At 37.4% G+C, this 25,729-nt stretch overlaps 1 protein-coding gene across 1 annotated transcript in view; it reads left to right on the plus strand.

Moving 5' to 3' along the window:
• Window positions 1–25,477, plus strand: part of ATL1 (atlastin GTPase 1) — an 87,487-nt gene extending 62,010 nt beyond the window's left edge. Inside the window, exons 8-14 of the mRNA XM_055537594.1 lie at window positions 8,487–8,579; window positions 9,638–9,776; window positions 15,531–15,658; window positions 16,762–16,818; window positions 17,851–17,922; window positions 18,997–19,428; window positions 25,321–25,477. Coding sequence (XP_055393569.1) covers window positions 8,487–8,579; window positions 9,638–9,776; window positions 15,531–15,658; window positions 16,762–16,818; window positions 17,851–17,922; window positions 18,997–19,428; window positions 25,321–25,431 — 1,032 coding nt within the window. The 3' untranslated portion in view covers window positions 25,432–25,477. The remainder of the gene's footprint in view (window positions 1–8,486; window positions 8,580–9,637; window positions 9,777–15,530; window positions 15,659–16,761; window positions 16,819–17,850; window positions 17,923–18,996; window positions 19,429–25,320) is intronic.
• The last annotated feature ends 252 nt before the right edge of the window (window positions 25,478–25,729 follow it).

Consider the following 25,729-nt stretch of genomic DNA (forward strand, 5'->3'; position numbering starts at 1 on the left):
TCTTGAGAGTCCCTTGGACTGCAAGGAGATCCAACCAGTCCATCCTGAAGGAGATCGGCCCTGGGATTTCTTTGGAAGGAATGATGCTAAAGCTGAAACTCCAGTACTTTGGCCACCTCATGTGAAGAGTTGACTCATTGGAAAAGACTCTGATGCTGGGAGGGATTGGGGGCAGGAGGAGAAGGGGACGACAGAGGATGAGATGGCTGGATGGCATCACTGACTCGATGGACATGAATTTGAGTGAACACTGGGAGTTGGTGATGGACAGGGAGGCCTGGCGTGCTGCGACTCACGGGGTCACAAAGAGTCGGACACGACTGAGCTACTGAACTGAACTGAACTGAATTATGGCATTATATGCATATTTAGGATTATATATAGTTTGCATACAAATAAACTTATTGGACCCAAAATTGGAAAACCTGGATTCAAGATTTGGTGTAGCTATTACATATCCTGCCTAGTATTACCTCTTTACATTTTTAAGATAAGACCCATGAACAAACAGTTTAAGTCAAAAATTGATATGTGTGTCCAAAATGCTTATCCTGGGCGTGGCCCCTTCTTGAACTGCAGAAACACAATCATAAAATTCTTTTTCAATGGAAAAAGGTAGTAGGATTTCTGAATTGAAAGTATTACATTGATGGTTTATAATTTAAAAGTTTTCACATTTAATTAGTAAAGACTAACAGAAAAAAAGTGAGATGTTCTCAGTTAGCAACAGTTTGTATGTGGTATCATTGGATTTAAAGGTGGTCTTAGTGCATAATCTATAGATGCTTCAAGTAGTTTAGACAAGACTGTACCTGCTCTGAGGTAGGGAGGATAAGCCATGACTATTGGATCAAGAAATAGGCCATAAAAGACATTGAGTCTTGGATGTTGACCATGTTGTTGATTTAATAACTGCCATGACCTAACCTTTTTATATGTATAAAAAAGCAAGATTTATGATAATTTGGAAGAGGTTAATCTGTACTCAGGCTTCCCTGGTGGTTCAGTGATAAAGAACCCACCTGCCAATGCAGGAAATGTGGGTTCAATCCCTGGGCTGGGAAGATCCTCTGGAGAAGAAAATGGCAACCCACTCCAGTATTCTTACTTGGGAAATCCCATGGACAAAGGAGTGTGACGAGGCTACAGTCCTTGGGGTCACAAAAGAGTCTGACAGGACTCAGCAACTAAACACCACCACCAACAATCTGGACTGTTATAGATTATTCTCTCATTTTTCTGTCTGTATCCTTGGAAACTTTTACTCAAAGAGATTCTTCAGTTTCTTTTTTAATCATGTACAGTGTAGGTATCTTTAGCTAATATGAAACTTTGGTTCTTTCAGCAGATTTTCTGCTTAAAGTATCTATAGGTGTCCCTATACAAAAGCCTGTCTGAAAAGCCAGCCATCAAGTGTAAATTTCTAAGTAGATGATTTCTCTTTCAAGTTTTTTTTTCTGATTCCTGTATTTTATGTCTGTTCAGTTCAGTCGCTCAGTCGTGTCCAACTCTTTGCAACCCCATGAACCGCAGCACGCCAGGCCTCCCTGTCCATCACCAGCTCCGGGAGTTCACCCAAACCCATGTCCATTGAGTTGGTGATGCCATCCAACCATCTCATCCGCTGTCATCCCGCTCTCCTCTGAGCCCATTTTAAAAAGGGAAGATAATGTTCCCTTTATTTTGGCTATTTAAGTACTGAGAGTATTGTTTGAAATTTTCCTGAAGTCTATTTTTAAAGTTTCCTATTGATTCATCCTTGTTTTGTTCACAATTTTTAGTCGATGTCCAATTCATCTCAGAGAAAGTCTTCTGAAATGGCCTTGCATTGTGTTTTTCTATATTTCTTGCCCCTGAAAGGCTATTAAAATTTTTATTCTTATTTTTTTATGATGAGCTGGGATATTTAAATGCTCTCCTGGTCTTTTTACCACTTTTAACCAATTTTTTCTAACCTAACAATTTTTTTCCAACCTAACAAGAGGGACTAATAACTAAGTGAACTTAGTTGGAAAATAACTGATAATTCAGGATACTAAGCAACAGGATCCTGAATTCTGCAGCGAATTTCTGTCTTCCTGTGCTAAAAGAAATTCCTTATAACTGAGGCCAGTGTTTAAGTTCAACTTCTATACAATAGTCTTCAGATATAGTAGCTTTAAGCAGTTGGGGCAATATGACTACTTCTTTCCTGTAAAAATCACTAAGGAAATGATTTAGGAGGTCAGAGGAAGAAAAAATGTATTGAAGGAGTGAAGTGATTGGTGAAGATAAAACTGAGCAGAGAGAGATACACTGTCAGTAGGGTAAATTTCAGAAGGTTAGAGAGTGAAATTGAGTCTTCTGGAGTCAGCAGTTTGTTTTGAGGCCTCAGTTTACTCATTAAAGAAGCTGACTAATGAGTGTTTTTTATTTTATCTTCATTTTTGTAGAACATCTTATTTTTATTATTTGTTTTGACATGTCCGAAGCTTAACACAATGTTATCCTAAATTTTTAAGGGTAATTTATTACTGTAAATGCAAATATTAGGATTGTAATGCAATACAAATAGGAAGCAGAAATTCTTCCAGGAGAAGATTGCAGCTTTGATATACACAAGCCTGTAACAAACAAGTTGCTCAAATTGTGTGCTTATGAAAAGCACCTGGGTCCTCAAGCAAGTGTTAGAACAGTGCTACGTACAGTCAATAATCTGATAGTCAATGATCCTACATTATGGACTAAACAAAGTAATTTGCAAATTGACAAGAATGAGAATGGCCTCTAAGTGTTGTAGAGAACCCAAGGCAAAATTTGACTGACTACTTCTGCATAAATTTGTTGCTGGTTTAACAGACCTCCAACCCTTAGTCTTTGGAGCATCCTGATTAATCTGGTTACTACTTAAGACAGGTCTTTGCCTGTGTTCTTTATAAAGCACTTCCTTATACATTCAGTGACACAAGACAATTCAAGATAAAATACAAGACAATACTTTGTATGAATTTTCAAACAAAAGAAGGAAAAGCAGCCAAAAAAAAAGATTAATGGCAAAAATATTTACTGAATAATATACCTCTAAACCAAAAGTTCTAATAACATTATACAAAAGTTAGGTATAATTTTTTATTCAATGAGTACACTTACCAAAAAAAAGGTTGAATTACCCTTTACAGAGACATAGAACTAATGACCCATATAAAGACCCACTGAGTCTTTATAACAAAAATTCTAGGATAACAAATTAATCAGCAGCAAGAGCTCAGTGAAACAAATTAGAACTCAGATTTATCATTGTTGAGGCAGATTCACCTCTAAGTAAATTTCAACAGATGGAATTTGGGAACAGGGAACATGGAAAGTACACATGTTAACCTGAGGTTCATAGGGAATACTGCCCAGTGAGGGCGTTCAGAGCTATCTTAGTAGGACTTCAGAATTATTGGAGGATGAGACCTTCACTCAAACCTGATACGAAAACCAGAGCTGAGTTTATTGGTTAATTTAGTAAAAGAGTTATACTTGGGAGTTTCATTGAGCAAAACAAATGATTATTATGTAGAGTTGGGGGCTTTGTCTTGGATTTTCATGGTTTACAGAGACAAGAATGGGTTGACATCAGTTTTTTAATTATTTTTTTGTTGTTTAATACAGAAGCATGTTTTGTGTCTGGTTATAGAGGTTAGCAATGGGTTTACATAGCCTGTTAGTTTTCTGAGGTGATTCTTCTAATTCTTGACTGAGTTTTAAAGCATGAAGCTGTCACTGGTTGGCTTCCAGTGGACTGTTGGTTGAAGTGAGGTATTACTTACTTAGAAAGGTTTAAAATGAGTTCCAGTGTTTACTTACTACCTGAAGCTGAAATTAAAACTGAAATTGATTGATTAAATAGGTTAAACCAGTTCAGGTATTCACTGGCTACATGACTCTAGAACAGTTTTTTCCTAGGAGTTTGGGAGTGTTTTCATGTACTTATAATGGATGTGCACATAAATTTAGCATTATAATTCAGATAACATTTTTTCATGTAAGCCTTTTTATACTGACTTAATACATGTATGGATACACTCCACACATTTGTAATATTAATAGCTATGTAATATATTAATATGCCATAATGTATATAACCATTCTCAGTTGTTGAGCATTTGAACTTTTTTCCATTTTTCACTAATAGTGGTGCTATAGCACTCCTTTTGAATGGTCTTCAAAGGAAAATAAACAAAAGTTTCAATGTTTTTCATAATTTTCATCCTATGATCACTTGAAGGATATGCAAAGTGTAGGTCCATCATTTTCCCCAGTTGCCTGACTGGATTTAATTTATTTTTTAAAAGTATGACTTCAGAAATTTTTATCTGAGAAAGTTAGAGTAATCTGTATTCTTGACTTTTTAAATCTCGACCTATATGTATGAACAAATCAAAATTCAGCAGTGTGGAACAATGGATGGATTTTGAAATAAGGACTGAAATTCATAGCATTCCATACAGGATAAACATAAAGCATATGCATTATTTAGGGAGGGGATGGGGACAGTGGGTGTACTGTAGCTGGCTTATACCACTTTGAGAGCTAAGTAGTAAATATTCAGGAGTTACATAAGCCAGTTATTAAACTGTTAGTAGCTTGAAATCAGCTATGGCAGGCACATTTGCACAGCAGAAATTGTCAAATGCCACAAATCAAGGCATGTTGATGTTGTTGGAGAGCCAGTTTATACCAGCTCAGCACTGGATGGGAGCATTAGGGAAGCAACTTAGAATTTGACACTAGAGGTAGGTAGGATATAGGGTACTTATTTAGGAAAATAAGACTTCATCTTTGATCCTGTTCTACACATGGTCCTCATTTGGTTGATTTGGGAAGATGCCCAGTGAAAAAGACCAAGAAAAGAGACTAAACTCTTCCAAGAAAAATGCAAAATATAGCCAAATCCACATAGTTGGTTTCATTTACACTGATTCATGAACCTCTATTTTGCAAAAGTTGCTTCTTATCTAACCTCTATTTTCAAAGTGCATGTTTTAGGTAGAAATGTTCTAAATACAAATTATCATATTTTGACAAAAATGTTGACAAGAATGAACATCTATCTAAAGATAGTGGACTATTTAAAGATAGTGTATATGGATATTTTTAAATGCTCTCCTCCACAGGAATCTCTCCTTTCCCCACAAGAATCCACAGGACACACACATACACATGGGGGTGAGGGGGACTTACACTGTAATGAAACAAGAAATATCCATAATTCTAACTAAGCAGTGTCCCTGTTGAAGGAAAGAAGATGTGAGCTAAGGATTTTATATCCAGCAAAATTGACTTTCACTTATCAAGGGCACAAAATGTTATTAGCATGTAGGAATACAAAGAATGTTGTTCCTATGAGCCCTTAATGAGAAATCTCCTGAAGAATGAGCTTCAGTTAAGCAAAGGTAATGTAACGCCAAAGCCTTTGACTGTGTGGATCACAATAAACTGTGGAAAATTCTTAAAGAGATGGGAATACCAGACCACCTGATCTGCCTCTTGAGAAATTTGTATGAAGGTCAGGAAGCAACAGTTCGAACTGGACATGGAATAACAGACTGGTTCCAAATAAGAAAAGGAGTACGTTAAGGCTGTATATTGTCACCCTGTTTATTTAACTTATATGCAGAGTACATCATGAGAAACGCTGGACTGGAAGAAACACAAGCTGGAATCAAGATTGCCGGGAGAAATATCAATCACCTCAGATATGCAGATGACACCACCCTTATGGCAGAAAGTGAAGAGGAACTAAAAAGCCTCTTGATGAAAGTGAAAGCGGAGAGTGAAAAAGTTGGCTTAAAGCTCAACATTCAGAAAACGAAGATCATGGCATCCGGTCCCACCACTTCATGGGAAATAGATGGGGAAACAGTGGAAACAGTGTCAGACTTTATTTTTCTGGGCTCTAAAATCACTACAGATGGTGACTGCAGCCATGAAATTAAAAGATGCTTACTCCTTGGAAGGAAAGTTATGACCAACCTAGATAGCATATTCAAAAGCAGAGACATTACTTTGCCAACAAAGGTCCGTCTAGTCAAGGCTATGGTTTTTCCTGTGGTCATGTATGGATGTGAGAGTTGGACTGTGAAGAAGGCTGAACACTGAAGAATTGATGCTTTTGAACTGTGGTGTTGGAGAAGACTCTTGAGAGTCCCTTGGACTGCAAGGAGATCCACCCAGTCCATTCTGAAGGAGATCGGCCCTGGGATTTCTTTGGAAGGGATGATGCTAAAGCTGAAACTCCAGTACTTTGGCCACCTCATGCGAAGAGTTGACTCATTGGAAAAGACTCTGATGCTGGGAGGGATTGGGGGCAGGAGGAGAAGGGGACGACAGAGGATGAGATGGCTGGATGGCATCACTGACTCGATAGACGTGAGTCTGGGTGAACTCCGGGAGTTGGTGATGGACAGGGAGGCCTGGCGTGCTGCGATTCATGGGGTCGCAAAGAGTCGGACACAACTGAGCGACTGATCTGATCTGATCTGATCTGAACGTAAGTTCACCAAAGGAGAAATAATCATATACTATGTGCCTCCTAATAAAAGAACACTCTGCTTCATAGAATCTTGCCAAAAAGTAAAACCAGAGTCAGATCAAGACTCTGTATCCAGTTGCCAATTTGTAGGAAATTCAGAGGACAAAAGAACATGTTGAACTGCCCTGTGACTATGCAGTCAGCAAGGTTCAGGTTATGGAAATCTCTCCAGGTCAGATTTGTAGGTTCTTCAACAGATAAACTGTAAAGGGAAAGAAAGGATGGAAAAGCTTAAAAGAGAGTTAAAAGCAATATCAATTTTAATGGGCAGGACTAAAAGGCTCAATTAGAAGCCCAGAGATGTTAACGCTTAGACTTTTAAAGATAGCTAATTTCATTAAAATATTCTAATTTTTCCCTCAAGTTCCTGCATTTTTCCAGATACTAAAATTGAAGTATAACTTAATCTAACTTATAAAAGAATGCTTTAATGTGTCAGATTGTAAACTATGTTTTCTATACTTAATTTTGAGGCAGTGCAGCAGGAATTTTCTAAAGTTTAAATGCCAGCTCTTCCACTCTGGCCTTGTGGCTTTGGGAAAATTACTTGATTAACATCAGGTTGGGGGGGTGAAGGTGATTTTTATATATCTCTTTTAAGACTAATAATAAATTGTAACCTCTCCTGGGGCAGCAGTGCATGAAATACATCATGTGTATGATACTGGTGTTGTGCTTGACTTACAATAGGCACTTGATAAAGGAAAGCTGCTCTTACCTTGGTTGCAATAGGTGTGGAGGGGGGCCCAAGAATTCTGTACTTTTAAAAGCCTCTCAAATGATTCTAATGATTGTTCTAATTTGGGGAACACAGTCCCTGATAAAAATCCTTCTGGATATAAACAAATACTCAGCTTCAGGGATGTTTATCAATGCATTTCTTAGAATAGTACTTACAAAAACTGGAAAACATCTAGGAGAATGCAAAATAAGTTAGTTCTGTCCATGTGCTAAAATACTATGTGGCCATTAAAATCAAATCAAGTAGCTAACATAGCATTTTGTTCCAGGTACTGTTCGAAATGTCTTCTGTGTACTGTTTCATTTAGTAGTCCTGTGAGGCTGGCTCCCTTATTATCTCAATTTAACAGATGAAGAAATATGATATTATAAATAACAAGTTGTGCAGCTGAAATATTTCTAAACTATTAGCAATAAAAAACATTTTTACAATAAAAATTTTGGCCTTGTTAGAGGGAAGACTGAATTAGCTTTCTAACAGAAAATATTTCAAAATTGTCATGTGAAGAAGTGATAAAAAAAAAAAGTGATCAAAGCATTTGCAGTCAAAAAGTGGGAGAAAAAAGTATTACAAAGGTATATTAGTTATTTTTCTGGATTTTTACAAATGTGTTTGTGGTATTTGTCAGTGTTTTAAAAATTGTAATTTGTTATTTTTCTCATTGTAAATAAATATCAACTTTTTAGCCCATTTTTGTACCTTTTTCCTATTGAGCCCTCTCCCCTGCACAGATTGTATAACTTTCAGGCCCCATAAAACCTGGGTTCCCGCCCCTCTGCCTACCAGGTATGCGTGATGAGAACCCCCAGAGAAGGGGACAGATGTAATAGAGGAAAAATATTTAGACGGATGGAAGGAGAAAACTTTCTTCAAATAAAACTTGAATCTTCATAAAAAGCTTCCTGAAAACTGACAGAGATGCCTCAAACTGGCTGAATGGCACTATGTAACTTTAGTCATTTGGGGGGCAGCTTTCTGTTCACATTCAGTGGAAACAGGTAGGATGATCTAGAGAGGAGTGAATGCTCAGAAACAACTTTCCTAGGTTTTATGTTTGCTTTTTAATTCCTTTATATGGAGAAGAACACTATTCAGATGGCAATATCATTTAATATATTTCAGTAAAAAACAGATGGAGGCGATTTAGAGTTCCTTTATCAATCCTTTGTTCTTATTGTCTCTTAGAGTCTGATATTTCTCGTTCGAGACTGGAGCTTCCCATACGAATTTTCATATGGATCTGACGGTGGCTCCAAATTCTTGGAGAAACGCCTCAAGGTTTGTTAGCTGTCTAGATGCATGACATTTCCCCAACAGTGATCTAAAATTATTTTTGTTGAGTGACTTCTTGAATAGATACTCAATAGCCACAAACTCATTTGACCTTCATAGTATCTCTGTGAACAAACTAAGAGTGATACTTAATAAAATGTCAATTACAATTTTAAATATTATCGATAATTATGATTCAGAAAAAGAGTTCTTTTGTAGCTATCTATAAAACAATGATTTACTCATAAAGATAAAAATTTGAAGAGTTAAATCAGTTGGAGATTGACAGTACAAATATCTGGATTCATGTTTTAGTAGAGGCTTAAAGTCAATTTAAGAAAATATTTAAGTTTTAAGATCCCCAAAGTCAATCTTAGGACATTTTGCTAGTAGTTCACAGAATGTGATATTAGGAAGAGGCTGTTAACTGTCTGTGTCATGACAATTCAATAGTTGAACAGATATCCAAAAAAATACCTAATGAGTAATCAGAAAAAAAATGGAGATTAAAAAAAGAACTCTTGATAATCAGGATCTCTAAGCTTACTTTTTTAGGCTATGGTTATTTTTAGGATAATTTGTACTATTAACTGTCTAATACATAGGAAAAAAGGAGGCAGTTTAGCTTATATGTAAATACCCAACTATCCAGGTGTCTTTCTAGAATTTAAATGTATACCTACCAAATGACAAGAGGCTGTCTTTGAGTACCTCCTGAAAAGAAGGTAGGAATATCTTATGATCTATTCATGTCTTTGTGAGTACTTTGAATTAAAATTTGAATTTGTAGGAACTAGCTGGAGTAAAATCCCACTAATTTGTACTAAAAAATTGGAAGGCTCTTCTGAGTAAGAGTAGACATTTGTTAATTATAGTAATAATGCCATATGTATACTATACTTAAATGTGGCTATGTGGCAAATTGACCCAAAACTTTTAGTATCAGCCCTGTCATGTCATTTTTTATCATTGTGACCAGACATAGCAAATATAAATGCCACAGAACTCTTTTGGAGTTCAGTTTGTGTTGAAAGTCATTTAAACTTCAGAATTATTTACTACAGGTCTCAGGGAACCAGCATGAAGAACTACAGAATGTTCGAAAACACATCCATTCCTGTTTCACCAAAATTTCCTGTTTTCTGCTACCTCATCCTGGCCTAAAAGTAGCTACCAATCCAAACTTTGATGGAAAACTGAAAGGTTTGTCTGTCTTTTAGTGAATGTGTTTATGTCACTAAGTCTGATTTTATCCACTGGGCTTATAGCTGCTAGTTTAGTTTGTTCACTGATCTGGGTGTGCTAACTAGAAATTGTCAGGGGGATTGAGAATCCCCAGCTCATGCTAGAGCACCTCCTTGATCTGTGGAGTTCTATGGGTGCCAAATATGTACACAGAGAAAATAGACTAAATCCTGCACTCACTTGGGGGCAGTAACCCTCACCCTTTCTCAGAGGTTCCTGCTTACCTCTGCATTGAGAAATTCTCCTTATTATCTTCCTTTTACATTTTCCTCATTTATATTAAAAGGGAAAATAGAAGTCTATATTATTGGAATATTTCTATTGTTATATAATTAGAGATAGAAAAAAATATTGCATAATACTGAAGTGAAGCTCTTTCAAACTGCTGCTGAAAAATTTAATTATAAATCATTAAAAACTTCACTAATAATGAAAGCATCTTCTGGATGAGGACTAGTTTCTTAAAAAACCAAAAGCCCCAGAGTGTTTTTCAAAGTAATAGTATGTAATCATCTCTTAAACAGAGAGATATGACTAATGTTTTAAGATTCCAAAGCAATTCAAATTGTCTAAAAAAAGAGGGAAGGGGGGCAGCAGGAGGTGGAGGCAGGAGTCTGCAGAAGCAGAAGCTAATCCTTCCTAATAATCATTAGGTCTTTAGATATTTGCTTTGCAGTTAATCCAAGGTAGTACTGATCTCACATGGCCTCAGCCTGCAACAGTTTAGAGTGGGGCTTGGGTTCCCAGCCAGAGGTTGGGCTGGATTGCGGTGGTGAAAGCACCAAATCCTAGCCACTAGACCAGTGGTCAGTGACAAGGGCCCTGGCCCTTTGGCTTTGCAGAAAAGAATTCCCACAAAGACGGAAAGTAGTGAAACGAGGAAAGTATTTATCAAGAAGGGAAAAAAAGTACAGTATGTGTGGATGGACACACAAGCAGACTCAGAGGGAGAGTCCCTGAGTTGCACCCTCATGGCAATTTGAATTACTTTTATGGGGCGTTTCTTCCAAGTTTCCTTTGGCCAGTCATTTTGATTTGCCTAGTTCACAGTCCATCTTTCGGAGAAGGCAATGGCACCCCACTCCAGTACTCTTGCCTGGAAAATCCCACGGACAGAGGAGCCTGGTAGGCTGCAGTCCATGGGGTCGCAAAGAGTCAGACACGACTGAGCGACTTCACTTTCACTTTTCACTTTCATGCATTGGAGAAGGAAACGGCAACCCACTCCAGTGTTCTTGCCTGGAGAATCCCAGGGACCGGGGAGCCTGGTGGGCTGCCATCTATGGGGTCGCACAGAGTCGGACACGACTAAAGCGACTTAGCAGCAGCAGCAGCAGCAGCAGTCCATCTTTGGTGTACCTCAGGATCCTTCCATATGTGCACACGCATCTCTTAGCCAAGATGGATCCTTCTGCAGAGGCATCTAGGTAAAGCATCCCTTGACGTTGCTCCTCCTTTCGCCTGCAATTAGCCTTTTCTGCACATGTATGTTCAGGGAGGTCTCCTGACTTCGCAAACAAGAAATACCTGGTCTGGGAAAGGCCCAACCTCCTCCCTTAATTGTCCTGCTATTCCTGACTTGGAGTTTCCATCAGTAGGGAATGAATCTCCATTTGCTTTATCCTGGGGGAGGCCTATTTACCTCCTGCTGCTGCTGCTGCTGCTAAGTCTCTTCAGTCGTGTCCGACTCTGTGCGACCCCATAGACGGCAGCCCACCAGGCTCCCTGGTCCCTGGGATTCTCCAGGCAAGAACACTGGAGTGGGGTGCCATTGCCTTCTCCAATCTACCTCCTACCTCAGTACAAAGACATTTCTGACTTTTTTATTTGTAAGCCTAGCATTGAGTACACCACTAAATTCAAACATGTGCTTAATTTACTTTGGCCTTTCTGCATTGTGCCAGGGGGAATGAGACAGTGGCATAACAAGCCTTGCAGCACAGTTGTTCTCAAAGGACTTTAAAATTACTTTTAAAAATGACAGCTGAACAACTTGTGTTCAGTTTTGTGGAACTGGCAAGTTCAAAAAGCAAACCAGTTTTTTTTTCCCCATATATCCATAGTGTTTTCTCTCAGATACCTTTTATTTTACCATTGTAGTTAATACAAATTTATCAATCATCAGCAATTGTTTTTATACATGTTTAAAATTATCTTTTCGTTATACAACAGACAACTGTAGGCAGGCACATATTAATGCATGGATTCCAAGATTGTATAATTTCACTGTCACTTATGAATTCCAACCCACCAGTGAGCACACAGATCTCTTAATACTGTGCAGTGACCTAATGGCTTCAATGTGTTTTGAATAAATTACATAAAGAGAGGGCTCCCACAAGGCCTTTCTTTCTTCTCTGGGGTTGGAGAGCCATAAGCAGGCAGAGCAGGAGCAGGCCTTCAACAACAGTCCTTTATTGGGACAAAAAAGTACCCTGCCTTGTTCCTTTCCTGTAGTACACAGCTACAGTTCTTAAATTAACAGATATATTTTGCCATGAAAGAATTCAGGGAAAGAGTTTAAGATAAATCATGCAGATATAAATCACAGTTTTAAATAGATTTGTTCCTCATCAAATTTTACTCATAATCTAAACATATATTGACTCACAATTGGTTTACAGTTACCCATGAGTTGCAAGTTTACCAAAGTGGCTAGCCTGAGGGAAAGAGAAATGAAAGGCAGCTTCAGTTGCCTGTCAAAAGTTCCATTTTAATGAGGCTTTACAAGACTACTGCTAAATCCCTCTGTGCACCAAAATGTTCTAGTGTGCCTCAGTGTTTCCTTGGGCAGTTTTGAGTCTGCTGTCTCCATCAGTTTTTCATCCCATCCTGAATCTTATAATATGGTGTTATTTCTATCCAGAATGTCTTGTCTTCTGGCCAAGCTGTTCTCCAGAGGGCTGTCATCTGAGTGGTTGCCTCCAGGGGAAAAAACATCTTGAATAAACAATTGTGCAGAAATTATTTGATGATAGTTTCTCACATACTCTTTAGATACACTTACAGAAATAATTTTCTAACTCATTTATCAATAGTAGTAATTGTTATAATTATCTTTTGTTCATGGTCCCTCACATTATCAAAATTGTTATCCTATCTTACTATTTCCAGTGTTATTTAAAACTTATGCTACTATGATTATATTTAATTGCTATTAGTTGAATCACTTCCCATTTAGGAAATCAAAAGGACCAAAAGCACTGAATCACATTCATTCATTATGCATTCAACCAGTTCTTACCAAGTGCCTACTGAATATGTCCCCTCATATAGCAGATCCAATCTTGTAATTAACAAGGAGTTAACCTTTTTCTGAGGTGGTTCTGTGTTATAATACCACCTGTAGAATGACCAGGTAACCACATCATAAATTGGGGAGCTGCTTCCTTAACAGCTCCAGTTAGACTTCAGAAAGCATAGCCAAACCCCAGTGCAAGGTTATTATGTTTAAAGATGTATTTCTCATGACTTGTCAGAGTCAAATGATCCTGAAAAAATATCTTCCTTGGTTAGTTTCCACAGCAGCCCTACACCATAGGTGCATCTGCCATGTGGAATTCTTATAAAGCATGTATCATGTCCTCAATTATTACAGATAACTTCTTTGACCTAGATCCTGAATTCCTAGCAAGGTTTTACTCTTGTGACAAAAATTCTTGAAGAAATGATGAAAACAGAAATCATTATGAATAATCATCCACCCACACATATTATTGAACACTTGCAGTGAGCCAAGGCTGATGAGCACACCTCCGCAAATTGATCTGAACTGGTCTGCAGATGTTCTGGGTCATGTATTTACTTTTCTTCCACTAATATTGTTAGCAAGAGCTCCCACTGGAGTGGGTCGCCATTTCCTTCTCCAATGCATGCATGCATGCTAAGTTGCTTCAGTCATGTCTGACTCTGTGCAACCCTATGGACAAGCCCACCAGGCTTCTCTGTCCACAGGATTCTTTAGGCAAGAATACTGGAGTGGGTTGCCATTTCCTTCTCCAAATACAGAGCACAGTTATCAGTAAAAACTGGTACAATGCAAACAAAAAAATAAATTTGAATAAACTCCTGTCCAGGTCCTCATAAAATATGGACACAAATTTCAAAGCTGTACAAAACATGAAGGAAAATATGTTGGAAGAATTTCCAACATCATGCTTATACATGTCATAAAACAGTAAGCAAAAGAAAAGAACCATAAATTCTTATGTAAACTGATATTTCAGTAACAAGCAGGGAACATGCAAAATACAATCATAAGGTTTGAATCTTTATCCTTAAGACCTTAGAAATCACCAATCCCAAAGCCTGAAAACTCAGTGACTCTGCTGAAATTCAGGTTTTTAAAAATCATGGTATCTTTGCTTAGATACCAAGTCTCTGGATATACCAAGTCTCTGCTTTTTACGTATGATTTAAAAAATTATTGCTGTGTTCAAGAGTCCTCTGAATATCTGTTTTCTGTGTTACTTTGCTAAATTTGTAATGCTAAGCTTGAACCTAATACTACAAAATGTGTTATGTGTTATCAGTTCAGTTAAGTCGCTCAGTCGTGTCTGACTCTTTGCGACCTCATGAACTGCAGCACGCCAGGCCTCCCTGTCCATCACCAACTGCCAGAGTCTACCCAAACCCATCTCCATTGAGTCAGTGATGCCATCCAACCGTCTCATCCTCTGTTGTCCCGTTCTCCTGCCCTCAATCTTTCCCAGCATCAGGGTCTTTTCAATGAGTCAGTTCTTCGCATCAGGTGGCCAAAGTATTGGAGTTTCAGCTTCAGCATCAGTCCTTCCAATGAACACCCAGGACTGATCTCCTTTAGGATGGACTGGTTGGATCTCCTTGCAATCCAAGGGACTCTCAAGAGTCCTCTCCAACACCACAGTTCAAAAGCATCAATTCTCAGCTTTCTTTATAGTCCAACTCTCACATCCATACATGACTACTGGAAAAACCATAGCCTTGACTAGATGGACCTTTGTTGGCAAAGTAATGTCTCTGCTTTTTAATATGCTGTCTAGGTTGGTCATAACTTTCCTTCCAAGGAATAAGCATCTTTTAATTTCATGGCTGCAATCACCATTAGTTGTATTAAATAACTCAGAATACTTCTGACCAGCTAGCTAAAAGGCCTCCATTGCTTTTCTTACAGTTTTATTTTGTGTTGTTGAGTTTCACTACTAGAGGAAGCCCTAATTTCACTTCTTTTTGAACTTGAGTACTAGCTAACACACCTTACACAGTTCTATACACTTTTCATAAGATTGGCACAGTAAACACAGAAAACTTTTGGATATACTTTCTGGAGGGAATACATCTTATAAGACAGTAAATATCTGCCCTTCTTCCATTTATAACTCTCTCTGTATAAAACTGTGAACAAGACTTAAAGGCATCAGAATGCATGACATGGTTATGTGAATGGGGTGTGAAACATTTATGCATCGTTTAATATCAAGAAAGCTATTTTATAGGTGAAAGACAAAATAAATATGTAATTGGAGTGGAGATGAGAAAGACTAGCAATAGGAGTTGGGCAAGGAGTATAGTTCACCCTGAGAAAAGTGGGTTTAAGGAATAATTTAGATGATCAGAAGGTGAGTGATAGCTTTATCACTGGGGAAAAAATAGAGGTAATTACTGAATGTTTTATGGTATCCCATGAAAGCCTTTAACAATTTTAAAATAATGATGAATTTTCTTCTACTTTAGAAATAGATGATGAATTCATCAAAAACTTGAAAATCCTCATTCCTTGGCTGCTTAGTCCCGAGAACCTTGACATTAAAGAGATCAATGGGAACAAAATCACCTGCCGAGGTCTGGTAGAGTACTTCAAGGTATCATTCTTATTTCTAGAGCACTTGTGAGTATTTACATTTGACATGTTTGGGAATGCAGTTCCTACCTAAAACAACAGAAAATTATAGAAATATGGCGGGCAAAGGTATGAGGAATATATACAAATGATTTAAAAAATTATTAGACTCCCAAGCGGAGCTTGCTTTCTGAAATTATTTTTTGAGAAAATTCCTTGAGGTAACTTTACTGTCACCTTTTATCTTGAGGGAAATTATTTCGAAACAGAAATGTATCTAGGAGTTGGAAAAGTCTTGCTTCTCTTTACGGGGAGGAGGTGTTTCCCAGGGTCACATAGTCTTCACTTATGACCTATACTGAATTTTACCTTCATTCTCAAGATTTTCCCTAATGGGTTATACTTTGCCTTCCTACTGGAGAAAATTCTTCTACATTTCCTGCTTTCTGCACCAAGAGCCAATTTGAAATGGAAATATTTTAAATTTGCATTTACCTGTTTACCTCAGATAGCCCCAAACACATTTTTTAAACCAATGCACATATATAATGGATTTCAGTTATCAATCTGGTTTTTGGATTGATGCTCCAAGGACTAAAATAACAAATTTTTAAATTGATGTTTTGTCATTTCAAATGTGGTTGTATACCTTCTTCGTGATTGTTTATCTTCACCACTCTCAGCAAAAAGTGACAGGTTGTCTAAAATTTGAATTCTTGCTGTGCATAAAACACCATGAAGGAGCATAGAATTTTAGTAGGAGACTCAGGGCCCTTGAACAGATGTGTTCCATAAAGCTTGAGGCAGCAGCAGGTACAGATTCCTGTGGGTAACTGAAAACATTACTCCTAGCAGAGGGATGTGAGAACGTTTTAAAGGATGTGAGGTAGGTAAGCCTTTGCGAAGACTGAGATTGGCAAATGTGTGCAAAGGGCTTTTCAGGAAAAAGGAACAAGAACTAATAATAATAAGAGGGAATTAAAAGTATGAGAAAGATAATAGTTCCTGAAACTGTCAAGATCTAATTTTTTTGAACTGTCAAGGCCTTAGACCTCAAAATACAATTTAACATAGATATTGAATGGAATTACTTGAACATGAGTCTTTTTCTTTCCTATTTTTTAGGCTTATATAAAGATCTATCAAGGTGAAGAATTACCACATCCCAAATCCATGTTACAGGTATTTATTCATCAGGAGTCTTGACATTGTAAAACATTCTGTCACTAAAGCTAAGTTAAAGATATGTTCCAATCTGGCTGTCAGAAATCACCATATAAAAATAATGGATGGAGTGATATATCAGATTATTTTTCTAATAACGACTCACTTGTGCAAGTGATTCATCTAATCACTTTCAGATACACATATAGCACCCTCACTTGTGCTGAGATACAAGAGAGTCTTCATTCTCTTTGTACTAAATTTGTTTAGAAAAGACTCACTGTGGTTTAGATTCATACGTGTGACAAGAAAAGCCAGGTCCATGTTTTAAACAAGTGGCCTCTACAAATAAACATTCAAGAAAGGAAAAACTTGCTTTTTCCATACTTTTTTTTTTTAAATTTCTGAATCTTAATGCCTCCTTTATGTTATCAGTGATACACTGTTCTATCAGTAGTAATCTTTAAAGTTGACATAGTTTTATGTATGAGTACATGTGTGCAGTCGCTTCAGTCGTGTCCAACTCTGTCTGACCCTGTGGACTGCAGCCTGCCAGGCTCCTCTGTTCATGAGATTCTCCAGGCAAGAATACCAGAGTGGGTTGCTATGCCCTCCTCAAGGGGATCTCCTGACCCAGGGATCAAACCTGTGTTTCTTATGTCTACCTGCACTGGCAGGCAGGTTCTTTACCACTAGTGCTGCCTGGGAAGCCCATTAGTATATATAAAATGTATATATTATTCCCCATGTGTCTGGATTTATAGATTCTCCCACATACACACACATTTGGTGAAAGGCTTAAAAATATTTTTTAGATGAATAATCTTCCAAATGAAAATTCATTTTTGAACTATGGTTTATTGAGTAAGCTATATTTTATACATTTTGAATTTTTAATTTTACTAATTTAGAAGATACAGAAGTATTTCAGCACTTTTTAAATTATCTGATGACCTTGAGTTTTTGCATATTTCTTGCACGTTGTGTGTATATATGTGGAAGTCTAATAACATTTTACATCATACTTTGTACTTTGTACTTTGTCCAAAGGCCACAGCAGAAGCTAATAATTTAGCAGCCGTGGCAACTGCCAAGGATACATACAATAAAAAAATGGAAGAGGTAAGAATATTTTAAATCTCGTTTTAAGTAAAATCAGTATTTCTTCCATGAACTCATTCTTCTTCCACGTTACACTGTATACACATGCAGAAGTGGCTTTGACTTATGCTTTCTCAGCCTATGTGTATCACATTTCTTTTTATTGTATTCCTCAAGTATTTTAAAAACAAATCAAGAGAACATGACATATGCAAAATTTAAATGTATTTTAAATGAATTCTCTCTCTAACATATTTCTTTTTAAAAGGGTGGAGGAATACAGATTTTTTCCACTATTTATAAGATCTAAAGTAGTTAAAATAACATGCTACGCTCTCCACTATACCTCCCCATATTCCACAAGTCCAATTTCTATCTTAAGTATAAAAACTTGTTAGAAACAAATAAACCACAAGGGCCAACATTTCTAAGTACTATATTTCCTCTTTTTACTAGTAACATTCTAAATTAGGATGCATCTACTGATTATTGTATATATCTATTAATGTGATGAGTTTTCTTTCCACTGAAAATGTTATAAAATCAAAACTGCACCCCAAATTGGTAGAGCCTTGGAATCAAGGGAAATATAGTATATGGTCTGGTGTTTATGACATAATTAAAGGGGAAATGGAGTGAGAGTCTCCTATGTATATTTAAATGTCACCCATAGTTAACGGTATGGGTAATTGAGATTTCCCTTGTAACTTTTGAAAAAAAGTTGAAAAAGTGGTCCATGAACATTTAACATGTTTCCATTTAGTCTCTTGAAGAAAATACTGAATGGACTCCAAACAAAAATCAGTGAAACCTTTTCACCTTGAGGAAATTGGACTAAGTAATGGCTATTCCAATCTGTGTTGAAAAGAGAATAAAAATTAAGGCTTTAATATGTCACCTATAAAGTTACCAGTCCCACTTACAGTCTCCCCTGATAGAAATGGAGTGTGGAAAGATGTGGGTTGACAAAATAAAATGTAGGCTCCTTCTGATTATTAATGTGTTCTAACAGATTCAGCTAGCTAAGTGCAAAATTGTGATACAGTTGCTAGTTTTACTGTGCACTGCATAAATAATACTTCCTATTCGACACAGATCTGTGGCGGTGACAAACCGTTTCTGGCCCCTAATGACCTGCAGACCAAACATCTGGAGCTTAAGGAAGAATCTGTGAAGCTATTTCGAGGGGTGAAGAAGATGGGTGGGGAGGAATTTAGCCGGCGTTACTTGCAACAGTTGGAGACTGAAATAGATGAACTCTACATCCAGTATATCAAGCACAATGATAGCAAAAATATCTTCCATGCAGCTCGTACCCCAGCCACACTGTTTGTTGTCATCTTTATCACATATGTGATTGCTGGTGTGACTGGATTCATTGGTTTGGACATCATAGCTAGCCTATGCAATATGATAATGGGACTGACCCTTATCACCCTGTGCACCTGGGCATACATCCGGTACTCTGGAGAATACCGAGAGCTGGGAGCTGTAATAGACCAAGTGGCTGCAGCCTTGTGGGACCAGGTATGAACACTGAATTCTCTTCAACTAAATGCAGCACCTATTTGAATGCCATCTGTGTTCCAGACACTATGTTAGATATAGTAAAATATACAGGTAAACATGACTTTAAGAATTTTATATAGAGTTTGTCAAGATGGCCAGATACAAACTATAAAAATAGTTTTCCAGTCAATGTCTCACTATTTTTCAAAAAATACATGGATTAGGTAGTGTTTTTCTTATCCCTAAAGTTGAGAGAAAACAGTTGAGTTTTTATTTAGCTGATTGTGACTCAATTATTTGTTGATTACTTCATACTTAAAACCTATCATTTGACTAGCATTGGTTTTGTTATGCTGTGCTTAGTCGCTCAGTCGTGTCCAACTCCTTGCAACCCCATGGACTGTACTCCACCAGGCTCCTCTGTCCATGGGGATTCTCCAGGCAAGAATACTGGAGTGGTTTGCCATGCCCTCCTCCAGGGGATCTTCCCAACCCAGGGATTGAAGCCATGTCTCTTTCACTGTAGGCAGATTCTTTACCATCTGAGCCACCAGGAAAGCCCAAGGATACTGGAGTGGGTAGCCTATCCCTTCTCCAGGGGATCTTTCTGACCCGGGAATCAAACCGGGCTCTCCTGCATTGCAGGTGGATTCTTTACCAGCTGAGCTACCAGGAAAGCCCTTGGTTTTGTTCAGTTCAGTCCAGTCACTCAGTCATGTCCAACTCTTTGCGACCCCATGGACTTAAGCACGCCAGGCTTCCCTGTCCATCACCAACTCCCAGAGCCTACTCAAACTCATGTCCATCATGTTGGTGATGCCATCCAACCATCTTATCCACTGTCGTCACCTTCTCCTCCTGCCTTCAATCTTTCCCAGAATCAAGGTCTTTTCTAGTGAGTTGATTCTTCGCATCAGGTGGCCAAAGTATTGGAGTTTCAGCTTCAGCATCAGTCCTTCCAATGAATAGTCTGATTTCTTTTAGGATGGACTGGTTGGATCTCCTTGCAGTCCAAGGGACTCTGAAGTGTCTTCTGCAACACCACAGTTCAAAAGCATCAATTCTTCGGTGCTCAGCTTTCTTTATAGTCCAACTCTCACATCCATACATGACTACCGGAAAAACCATAGGTTTGACTAGACGGACCTTTGTTGGTAATGTCTCTGCTTTTTAATATGCTGTCTAGGTTGGACATAACTTTTCTTCCAAGGAGCAAGTGTCTTTTAATTTCATGGCTGCAATCACCATCTGCAGTGATTTTGGAGCCCCGAAAAATAAAGTCTGTCACTATTTCCATTGCTTCCCCATTTATTTGCCATTAAGTGATGGGACCAGATGCCATGATCTTAGTTTTCTGAATGTTGAGTTTTAAGCCAAGTTTCACTGTCCTCTTTCACTTTCATCAAGAGGTGCTTTCTGCCGTAGGGTGGTCATCTGTGTATCTGAGGTTATTGATATTTCTCCCAGCAATCTTGATTCCAGCTTGTGCTTCATTCATCCTGCCTTTTCGCATGATGTACTCTGCATAGAAGTTAAATAAGCAGAGTGACAGTATAACCCTGATGTACTCCTGTCCTGATTTGGAACCAGCCTGTTGTTCCATGTCCAGTTCTAACTGTTGCTTCCTGACCTGCATACAGATTTCTCAGGAGGCAGGTCAGGTGGTCTGGTAGTCCCATCTCTTAGAATTTCTGACAGTTTGTTGTGATACACACAGTCTAAGGCTTTGGTGTAGTCAATAAAGCAAAGGTAGGTGTTTTTCTGGAACTCTCTTGCTTTTTCGATGATCCAGCGGATGATAGCAATTTGATCTCTGGTTCCTCTGCCTTTTCTAAATCCAGCTTGAGCATCAAGAAGTTCACAGTTCATGTACTGTTGTAGCCTGGCTTGGAGAATTTTGAGCATTACTTGCTAGCGTGTGAGATGAGTACAATTGTGCAGTAGTTTGAGCATTCTTTGGCATTGCCTTTCTTTGGGATTGGAATGAAAACTGACCTTTTCCAGTCCTGTGGCCACTGCTGAGTTTTCCAAATTTGCTGGCACATTGAGTGCAGCACTTTCACAGCATCATCTTTTAGGTTGAAATAGCTCAACTGGAATTCCATCACCTCCACTAGCTTTGTTCACAGTGATGCTCCCTAAGGCCCACTTGATGTCGCATTCCAGGATGTCTGGCTCTAGGTGAGTGATCACACCATTGTGGTTATCTGGGTCATGAAAATCTTTTTTGTATAGTTCTTCTGTGAATTCTTGCCACCTCCTCTTAATATCTTCTGCTTCTGTTAGGTCCATACCATTTCTGTCCTTTATTGTGCTCATCTTTGCATGAAATGTTCCCTTGGTATCTCTAATTTTCCTGAAGAGATCTTTCCCATTCTATTATTGTCCTTTTTTTGCATTGATCACTGAGGAAGGCTTTCTTCTCTCTCCTTGCTATTCTTTGGAACTCTGCATTCAGATGGGTATCTTTCCTTTTCTCCTTTGCCTTTCACTTCTCTTCTTTTCTCAACTATTTGTAAGGCCTCGTCAGACAACCATTTTGCCTTTTTGCATTTTTTCTTGAGGATGGTCTTGATTACTGCCTCCTGTACAATGTCACGAACCTGTCCATAGTTCTTCAGGTACTCTACCAGATCTAATCCCTTGAATCTATTTGTCACTTCCACTGTATAATCATAAGGGATTTGATTTAGGTCATACCTGACTGGTCTAGTGGTTTTCCCTACTTTCTTCAATTTACGTCTGAATTTGGCAATAAGGAGTTCATGATCTGAGTCACAGTCAGCTCTTGGTCTTGTTTTTGCTGACTGTATAGAGCTTCTCCCTCTTCGGCTGCAAAGAATATAATCATTCTGATTTTGGTATTGACCATCTGGTGATGTCCATGTGTAGAGTCTTCTCTTGTGGTGTTGGAAGAGGGTGTTTGTTATGACCAGTTCATTCTCTTGGCAAAACTCTGTTAGTCTATGACCTGCTTCGTTTTGTACTCCAAGGCCAAATTTGCCTGTAACTCTAGGAAGCTCTTGACTTCCTACTTTTGCATTCCAGTTCCTTATTATGAAGAGGGTATCTTTTTTGGGTGTTAGTTCTAGAAGGTCTTGTAGGCCTTCATAGAACCCTTGTTAGGAGCATATATAAATGACCATCTGAAGTCATATCACTGTCTCTTTTAGTAAAACCCCTCAACACAGTATCTGATTACTTCAGATTGTCTCTTTATTCATTTGTACCAGGCCCTAAAATGAGTCTAGGTCAACTTCTGGATCAGCTGCTTCTGGGTCAGTTGTCCTCTATGGTCCAATTAACCAACCCAGGGTCACCATGGTCTGCTGTTCAAATAATTGATTACGGACAGGGGAAACAATTATAAACACACCAGAATAAAAATCATCTCACCTTTCATTCTTGAAGTATCTTCAATTACCACATGAAAATTTCAATAAATTTAGTGAAACTAAAGTTGAGATTCTTCATAAAATTTTGGAGTTAAGACTTGTGAATATTTATGGTCTGCAGGTAGCAAGTGATAGCTACAATTATCTCAGCATTGAGTATGTTTATACTCTTTAAAACCAAATTGTAACTGATGGATATACTGTGTGTCTTTGAAGAATCTAGTTGAGATATATACTCATAAATGGTAGCACTACTGGAAAAGAATTAATTAAAATTGGATCCTCTGAGCCACTGCCTCAAAAAGCCCCTCAACCTCAAAAGATGAAGAGGGGCTATTTAAGGTAAATCCCAAAGCCCTCCTAGAATATGATGCTGAAATCTGTGATGAATATAGAATTGGGCCCTTCAGAAGATTCAGATTAAATACGTAATCTAAATTGAAAAAATCTGCAGGGGTATATGGTCTAAATATTTTTAACTGGAAGGAACTGCTTTACTAAGTTGTGTTGGTTTCTGCCATACATCAACATGAATCAGCCGTAGGTATACATATGTCCCCTCTCTCAAGGTGTATTTGTTCCTAAATGCTCTCAAATTACTAATGTAAATAAGGTTGATTATCATAGTGCTATTAATGAAGCAGGATATATACTTCTCTTTTCTCCCCTTTAATCTGCCTTTACCACAGGGAAGTACAAATGAGGTAAGTTAAATTTTTCTTAAATTAAGAACTATTTGTATATTTATAAACATTATGATTGTCTTATTTTACAAACCAACTAGTCATTAAAGGATGTCTCAATGTAGATAGGTTTTAAAATATTTAATATACTCTGAACATGATATATAATTTTATCTGCATATGAAACACAAGAATTGATTATCAGGAATATTTTACTTCTGAATGTTTAGAAATTTTCAAAAATCTTATGCTCTAGCATTGGGCATTTTGCTCTACTGCAGAGTGAAACAAGTAGTTATGAAAATCTTGAGGAAACTTAAGTAATGCAGAGTAAACAGAGCTACAACCTTTAGAAGTGGTTTTCAACTTTGGCTTCTGAAAGAGATATCTGTACCACTTTAAGCAGGTTTCAGGCCAGTACGTAGCATAACTAACTTTCTTGGCATACCTTGGACCTGACCTGTAAATTAATATTCATTTCTCCCACTGCACATGTGCAGAAAGTCTGTATCTGAGGAAGAATCTAAGTTTCTATGAAGGAATCATTTTCACATAAGAAAAGTTATTTCTGTGGAATCATTTAGGTCATTACTTTCAGAAAGCAAAACTGATCTTCAGTGACAGTACGTAATTCTTTCCTTGGTTTCTGCTGTTTTATATATAACTAGATTATGTCTGCCAATCAGATACCAAGGATATATTTAATATTTATAAGTCAAAAAGGAATTATTTTATGTAAATTCAGTAAAATGAATTTACTAAAACAGTAAAAATAAATTTCAACTTTGTAAATCAAATCTTAAGAAAAAATATGAACTTTTAAGAAAACATTAATCATTAAACTGAAGGTATTAGAATTAGAATAGAACTAAGGTTGTGCCAGTATGCATTTGTAAATTGATGATGGTATAATTCAGACTTAAGAAAATAGCTATATAGACTCAAAAAGATAAAAATGAATGGAATTTCCTGGAAATTCTATTCAAGGATATCAAGCTTTTATCAACCTTTAAAAATACTCAGACTTTTTAAAGACTCTAGAATTACATCAGATAAATTGGTCTTAACTGAGTGTTCATTATGTGAAAGTCAGAGGAGGTAAAGAATTTTAGAAACTAGGTGAGGGGTTAAAAAAAACAAAAATATTTATGGACACTTCAGAAAGCAGTATGTAAACATTTCTATGATGCAAACACTGTTACACAGACAAACAACAACGACAGAGGTAGTTTTAATGAAGAAAGACTTTCTAAGGTAATGTTTCTGAATAAAGGTTTTGTAAGCTATAAACTGATTAGTGGAAGCAAGGGAAAAGAGCATATTTGAGAAAGCCCATCATATCAGGAAATTATGGAGAATAAAAAGTGGTCCCTTTCTGAAAAACCTATCAGGAAGGTCCAATAGCAGGTGTTCTACCTGTGTATAATAAATTAGCTATTGGCAATCACAAGTTATGAGCTCCCATAATTACTCTAAAACTAATAATATTCACAATATGAGTTTTCCACATCCCTGGGACATAGTGGTTAGGAAGCTCTGCTCCAAAAGGTGGGAATGATAAAAGAAAATGCAGTCCAAGGATAGAACATTTACCATAGAGATCAACCTGCATAAGTAGTAATATCAACACATTGGAGAGTTGAAAATACTTTTGACTGCTGAGATACTAGTTATTAGTATATATGTTAGACAGATTTACTAAGGATTCCAAATTTAGCATGCTAAATTTTATATAGTACCATAAATTACACTAAAAGGAAAAAATTTATATCTGTGTATTTAATAAAATGTTTTATCATTTTTTAAAATAATCTTGATTATTTTATTTCTAGGCTTTATACAAGCTTTACAGTGCAGCAGCAACCCACAGACATCTGTATCATCAAGCTTTTCCTGCACCAAAGTCAGAATCTACTGAACAATCAGAAAAGAAGAAAATGTAACCCCAAATTTAAAAAATACAGGTGCATGACCAAATTGTCAATTAAATATTGTTTTACGTTTCCATGCAAACATACAAAGTGCTTCCATCAGAACAGAGTAGAATGACAAGCACCTCTGAAGACTGCACTACAGCTTAGTTCTTTTACTTCAGTGTTTAATAAGCAGATATATGTATGCATGGTTATATCATTTGTTAACATGTATAGTTTCTTGATTTTGTCTTCAAATATGCTATTATAATTTAAAGAATTTGTCTATTTATGATAATGGTACATGTGTTCTGCTTGAATTTACTAA

Source organism: Bubalus kerabau, chromosome 10, assembly GCF_029407905.1.
Source record: "Bubalus kerabau isolate K-KA32 ecotype Philippines breed swamp buffalo chromosome 10, PCC_UOA_SB_1v2, whole genome shotgun sequence".
NCBI lineage: Eukaryota > Metazoa > Chordata > Mammalia > Artiodactyla > Bovidae > Bubalus > Bubalus kerabau.